At 46.9% G+C, this 6,880-nt stretch overlaps 1 protein-coding gene across 1 annotated transcript; it reads right to left on the bottom strand.

The window, feature by feature from the left end:
- Positions 1-5,168: 5,168 nt before the first annotated feature.
- LOC119283745 (serine/threonine-protein phosphatase 7 long form homolog) lies at positions 5,169-5,684 on the bottom strand. The gene is made up of 3 exons (XM_037563161.1): positions 5,630-5,684; positions 5,327-5,547; positions 5,169-5,250 (listed from the first exon to the last, which is right to left on the bottom strand). The coding sequence occupies exons 1-3, from the start codon at positions 5,675-5,677 to the stop codon at positions 5,169-5,171; spliced, it is 351 nt and encodes a 116-aa protein (XP_037419058.1). The 5' UTR covers positions 5,678-5,684.
- Positions 5,685-6,880: the final 1,196 nt, after the last annotated feature.

Genomic DNA, 6,880 nt, shown 5'->3' with positions numbered 1-6,880 from the left:
CTTTTTCCAGAAAGCATCCGTTCTTGGCAACAAAGATCTTGCCTTCGGATCTTAAGTAGAAGGTATACCCTATAGTTTCCTTAGGGTATCCTATGAATACGCATCTTTCCGACTTGGGTTCGAGCTTTTCAGGTTGAAGTTTCTTGACATAAGCTTCGCATCCCCAAACTTTTAGAAACGACAGCTTAGGTTTCTTTCCAAACCATAATTCATACGGTGTCATCTCAACGGATTTAGACGGTGCCCTATTTAAAGTGAATGTAGCTGTCTCTAGAGCGTATCCCCAAAATGATAGCGGTAAATCGGTAAGAGACATCATAGACCGCACCATATCCAATAGAGTGCGATTACGACGTTCGGACACACCGTTTCGCTGAGGTGTTCCAGGCGGCGTGAGCTGTGAAACGATTCCACATTTCTTTAAGTGTGTACCAAATTCGTGACTTAAGTATTCTCCTCCACGATCTGATCGTAAGAATTTTATCTTTCGGTCACGTTGATTCTCCACCTCATTCTGAAATTCCTTGAACTTTTCAAAGGTCTCAGACTTGTGTTTCATTAAGTAGACATACCCATATCTACTCAAGTCATCTGTGAGAGTGAGAACATAACGATATCCTCCGCGAGCCTCAACGCTCATTGGACCGCATACATCGGTATGTATGATTTCCAACAAGTTGGTTGCTCGCTCCATTGTTCCGGAGAACGGAGTCTTGGTCATTTTACCTAAGAGGCATGGTTCGCACGTGTCAAACGATTCATAATCAAGAGACTCTAAAAGTCCATCGGCATGGAGCTTCTTCATGCGCTTGACACCAATGTGACCAAGGCGGCAGTGCCACAAGTATGTGGGACTATCGTTATCAACTTTAAATCTTTTGGCATCTACACTATGAACATGTGTAATATTACGCTCGAGATTCATTAAGAATAAACCATTGACCATCGGAGCATGACCATAAAACATATCTCTCATATAAATCGAACAACCATTATTCTCAGACTTAAATGAGTAGCCATCTCGTATTAAATGAGATCCAGATACAATGTTCATGCTCAAACTTGGCACTAAATAACAATTATTAAGGTTCAAAACTAATCCCGTAGGTAAATGCAGAGGCAGCGTGCCGACGGCGATCACATCGACTTTGGAACCATTCCCGACGCGCATCGTCACCTCGTCCTTTGCCAGTCTCCGTTTATTCCGCAGCTCCTGCTGTGAGTTACAAATATGAGCAACGGCACCGGTATCAAATACCCAGGAGTTACTACGATTACTGGTAAGGTACACATCAATCACATGTATATCAAATATACCTTTGGTGTTGCCGGCCTTCTTATCCGCTAAGTATTTGGGGCAGTTCCGCTTCCAGTGACCCTTCCCCTTGCAATAAAAGCACTCAGTCTCAGGCTTGGGTCCATTCTTTGACTTCTTCCCGGTAACTGGCTTACCAGGCGCGGCAACATCTTTGCCGTCCTTCTTGAAGTTCTTCTTACCCTCGCCCTTCTTGAACTTAGTGGTCTTATTGACCATCAACACTTGATGCTCTTTCTTGATTTCAGCCTCTGCTGACTTCAGCATCGAGAACAATTCAGGAATGGTCTTTTCCATTCCTTGCATGTTGTAGTTCATCACAAAGCTCTTGTAGCTTGGTGGGAGCGACTGGAGGATTCTGTCAATGACCGCCTCATCTGGGAGGTTAATGTTCAGCTGGGTCATACGGTTGTGCAACCCAGACATCTTCAGGATGTGCTCACTGACAGAACTGTTCTCCTCCATCTTACAACTGTAGAACTTGTCGGAGACATCATATCTCTCGACCCGGGCATGAGCTTGAAAAACTAGTTTCAGCTCTTCGAACATCTCATATGCTCCGTGATGCTCAAAACGCTTTTGGAGCCCCGGTTCTAAGCTGTAAAGCATGCCGCACTGAACGAGGGAGTAATCATCAGCGCGAGTTTGCCAAGCATTCATAATGTCTTGGTTCTCTGGGACGGGAGCGTCACCTAGCGGTCCTTCTAGGACATATTGTTTCCTGGCAGCTATGAGGATGATCCTCAGGTTCCGGACCCAGTCCGTATAGTTGCTGCCATCATCTTTCAGCTTGGTTTTCTCTAGGAACGCGTTGAAGTTCATGTTGACATTAGCGTTGGCCATTGATCTACAAGACATATTTGCAAAGGTTTTAGACTATGTTCATGATAATAAAGTTCTTAATCAAATTATGAACTCCCACTTAGATTAGACATCCCTTTAGTCATCTAAGTGTCACACGATCCGAGTCGACTAGCCCGTGTCCGATCATCACGTGAGACGGACTAGTCATCGTCGGTGAACATTTTCATGTTGATCGTATCTTCCATACGACTCGTGTTCGACCTTTCGGTCTCCGTGTTCCGAGGCCATGTCTGCACATGCTAGGCTCGTCAAGTTAACCCTAAGTGTTTTCGCTGTGTAAAACTGTCTTACACCCGTTGTATGTGAACGTAAGGATCCATCACACCCGATCATCACGTGGTGCTTAGAAACGACGAACTGTAGCAACGGTGCACAGTTAGGGGAGAACACTTCTTGAAATTTTATAAGGGATCATCTTATTTACTACTGTCGTCCTAAGTAAACAAGATGCAAAATACATAATAAACATCACATGCAATTATATAGTTGTGACATGATATGGCCAATATCATATAGCTCCATTGATCTTCATCTTCGGGGCTCCATGATCATCTTGTCACCGGCTTGACACCATGATCTCCATCATCATGATCTCCATCATCGTGTCTTCATGAAGTTGTCACGCCAACGACTACTTCTACTTCTATGACTAACGTTTAGCAAAAAAGTAAAGTAGTTTACATGACGTTATTCAATGACACGCAGGTCATACAAAAAATAATGACAACTCCTATGGCTCCTGCCGGTTGTCATACTCATCGACATGCAAGTCGTGAATCCTATTACAAAGAACATGATCTCATACATCACAATTCATCATTCATCACAACTTCTGGCCATATCACATCACATGATCAATCGCTGCAAAAACAAGTTAGACGTCCTCTAATTGTTGTTGCATCTTTTACGTGGCTGCAATTGGGTTCTAGCAAGAACGTTTTCTTACCTACGAATCACCACAACGTGATTTTGTCAACTTCTATTTACCCTTCATAAGGGCCCTGTTCATCGATTCCGCTCCAACTAAGGTGGGAGAGACAGACACCCGCCAGCCACCTTATGCAACTTGTGCATGTCAGTCGGTGGAACCGGTCTCACGTAAGTGTACGTGTGTTGGTCCGGGCCGCTTCATCCCACAATACCGTTGAGCAAGAAAGGACTAGTAGAGGCAAGTAAGATGACAAAATCCACGCCCACAACAAAGTTGTGTTCTACTCGTGCAAAGAGAACTACGCATAGACCTAGCTCATGATGCCACTGTTGGGGAACGTTGCAGAAAATTAAAAATTTTCCTACGGTTTCACCAAGATCCATCTATGAGTTCATCTAAGCAACGAGTCTAGGGAGAGAGTTTGCATCTACATACCACTTGTAGATCGCGTGCGGAAGCTTGCAAGGTGATGATGTAGTCGTACTCGACGTGATTCAAATCACCGATGACCCTAGCACCGAACGGACGGCACCTCCGCGTTCAACACACGTACGGAACAGCCACGTCTCCTCCTTCTTGATCCAGCAAGGGAGGGAGGAGAGGTTGAGGGAGATGGCACCAGCAGCAGCACGACGGCGTGGTGTTGGTGGAGCTGCAGTACTCCGGCAGAGCTTCGCTAAGCGCTATGGAGTTGGAGGAGGTGTTGGGGAGGGAGAAGGAGGCAACCAAAGGCCAGGGCTCAAGGTATGAAGTCCCTCCTCTCCCCCCACTATATATAGGGGTGCCAAGGGGGGGTGGCCGGCCCTAGGAGATCCAATCTCCTAGGGGGTGCGGCGGCCTAGGGGGGTTTCCCTCCCCCCCAAGGCACCTAGGAGGTGCCTTCCACTAGTAGGACTCCTCCCCCTTGGAAACCCTAGGCGCATGGGCCTTGTGGGGCTGGTGCCCTTGGCCCATGTAGGCCAAGGCGCACCCCCTACAGCCCATGTGGCCCCCGGGGATGGGTGGCCCCACCCGGTGGGCCCCCGGGACCCCTCCGGTGGTCCCGGTACAATACCGATAACCCCGAAACTTGTCCCGATGCCCGAAACAGGACTTCCCATATATAAATCTTTACCTCCGGACCATTCCGGAACTCCTCGTGACGTCCGGGATCTCATCCGGGACTCCGAACAACATTCGGGTTACTGCATATACATATCCCTACAACCCTAGCGTGACTGAACCTTAAGTGTGTAGACCCTACGGGTTCGGGAGACATGTAGACATGACCGAGACTCTCTTAGTCAATAACCATCAGCGGGATCTGGATACTCATGATGGCTCCCACATGCTCCTCGATGTTGTCATCGGATGAACCACTATGTCGAGGATTCGATCAAAACCCTGTATGCAATTCCCTTTGTCAATCGGTACGTTACTTGCCCGAGACTCGATCGTCGGTATCCCAATACCTTGTTCAGTCTCGTTACCGGCAAGTCACTTTACTCGTACCGTAATGCATGATCCCGTGTCCAACACCTTGGTCACATTGAGCTCATTATGATGATGCATTACCGAGTGGGCCCAGAGATACCTCTCCGTCATACGGAGTGACAAATCCCAGTCTCGATCCGTGTCAACCCAACAGCTACTTTCGGAGATACCTGTAATGCACCTTTATAGTCACCCAGTTACGTTGTGACGTTTGGTACACCCAAGGCATTCTTACGGTATCCGGGAGTTACACGATCTCATGGTCGAAGGAAGTGATACTTGACACTTGCAAAGCTCTAGCAAAACGAACTACTCGATCTTTTATGCTATGCTTAGGATTGGGTCTTGTCCATCACATCATTCTCCTAATGATGTGATCCCGTTATCAACGACATCCAATGTCCATAGTCAGGAAACATGACTATCTGTTGATCACAACGAGCTGGTCAACTAGAGGCTCACCAGGGACATTGTGTGGTCTAAGTATTCACACGTGTATTACGATTTCCGGATAATACAGTTATAGCATGAATACAAGACAATTATCATGAACAATGAAATATAATAATACTTTTATTATTGCCTCTAGGGCATATTTCCAACAGTAACATACGAAGCGTGATGCTTGTCCCAGTCCTTTATCTTCCGCTGCCTTCTCCTGTCCAACCTGCATGGTACAAAACCAAACATTAGCAAAATCAAGGAGTGACGATGCTTAGTCAATACGGTTCATGCTGTCTTACCTATGAAGTGCTTTGTCCGTATCCACCCATTCCGGCGGGTGAGGCTGGAACAGACCAAACTGACGAGACACGCGATGTGGCAAATGAAACTCAACAGCCCAGTTGCATATCAGTGGGCACCGCATACGCCAGAGATCCCTATCCCGCAAGCACATCGGGTTGATGGTAAACTCCGGGGTGTACCCAAGTCTGTCATCGGCGCCATATGGCTGCCATTCCACCTATGAAATAGGGCAACAATGCAAAATTGGTGAATCTTTTTTAGGCAAACATGAGAAATGACTGAAGTAATGACCTCGTTACCTGCTCAGGCGTAATCGTGTCCAACTCGGCAACGTACTTCTGGTACATGAGATTGACATCGTTCGTCATCTCGGAAACCACATCCCACTTGTAAGCCCAAGTGGGGCGCCGTAATTCGTCATCTTCATCTTCATACCAAGGATTAAACCTGACGCTCTTCGGGCGTCCAACAGGCAGACGCTCCCAGCTCCATACAAAAAGTAGAAGCATATTACCACCAATGCCTGCACTATCTGTGATCCTGCAACACGCATCGTCCAGCTGCATATGAAAGAAAAACAATGTTAACTTGACAGCAAGCTTGCATTGCTAATGAAGAAATGAGTTGATCACAAAACAGACCAACTACCTATCGGTACAAGTAGGCAAGAGTCGCTGAACCCCAGCTCCATTTGCTATCGAAGACGGTCAACGCCTTCAGCCACATCCATGGAGCTTTCTTGCCAGTGGAGTCAGGAAACAAAGTCCTCGACACAACATACCACATGTAGACACGAGCATGTGTCTGGATCACGTCATCAGTGGCATCCGGAGGGCACGTCGCAAAGTGAGTTTGAATCCACGTGAAAGCAGCTCCGGATGCTTTCCTTTCCTTCTTCTTCTTCTCTTCTCCCTCCTCTACATCAGCCTCATCCTCGGTAGGAGCCATACTGATAAGAGCAATCATCTGCTTGCGCCACCCATCAGAATCGGTGCTCATACAGAGAGGCATCCCGTCGATAGCAAGACCGGTGATCAACGAGACATCCTCGAGCGTCACGGTCATCTCCCCAGTCCGAAGATGGAAACTATGCATCTCCGGCCTCCACCAATCAGTAAGAGCGGACACCAGTGGAGCGTTCAGATTCGGCGTGGACCGAGTGACCAACTGAATCCACGGGAGTAGTCCTGCCTGCTTGATGTACGGTGTGTACCGCTCATCGTAAGGCATGGCAGGACCAGAGACCCCGTGATACCGAATCTTCAAAGGTTCAAGCTTCTGCAAAAAACAAGTAATGACAAATCTTAGGGCATGTAAATTTCAACTTAAGGCAAAATATTTAGATTACTCGTTATTACCATCTCCTTCTCGCGCATCATGTAGGCCCGGTGTTTCGTGTCGTAGACATCGTCGAGAAGCCAAACCATCCTTACAAAGTTCAAACAATAAACATATATGAGTTCATCTTCATCTCAAATATCGGTATACACTAAACATCTAATATGTGTTCAATTACAAAATCTCAACATCTCCTTCTCACACAATGAATA

Source organism: Triticum dicoccoides, chromosome 4A (genome assembly GCF_002162155.2).
Source record: "Triticum dicoccoides isolate Atlit2015 ecotype Zavitan chromosome 4A, WEW_v2.0, whole genome shotgun sequence".
Classification (NCBI taxonomy): domain Eukaryota; kingdom Viridiplantae; phylum Streptophyta; class Magnoliopsida; order Poales; family Poaceae; genus Triticum; species Triticum dicoccoides.
Note: the sequence above shows the minus strand (reverse complement) of the source record. Positions and strands in the feature narration are given on the sequence as shown.

Coding starts and splice junctions, on each gene's coding strand:
- LOC119283745 (XM_037563161.1), bottom strand. CDS start 5,677: ATGTACCAGAAGTACGTTGCCGAGTTGGACACGATTACGCCTGAGCAG. Junction 5,548..5,629: donor ACACGATTACGCCTGAGCAG/GTAACGAGGTCA, acceptor CCTATTTCATAG/GTGGAATGGCAGCCATATGG. Junction 5,251..5,326: donor ACGGACAAAGCACTTCATAG/GTAAGACAGCAT, acceptor TGTACCATGCAG/GTTGGACAGGAGAAGGCAGC.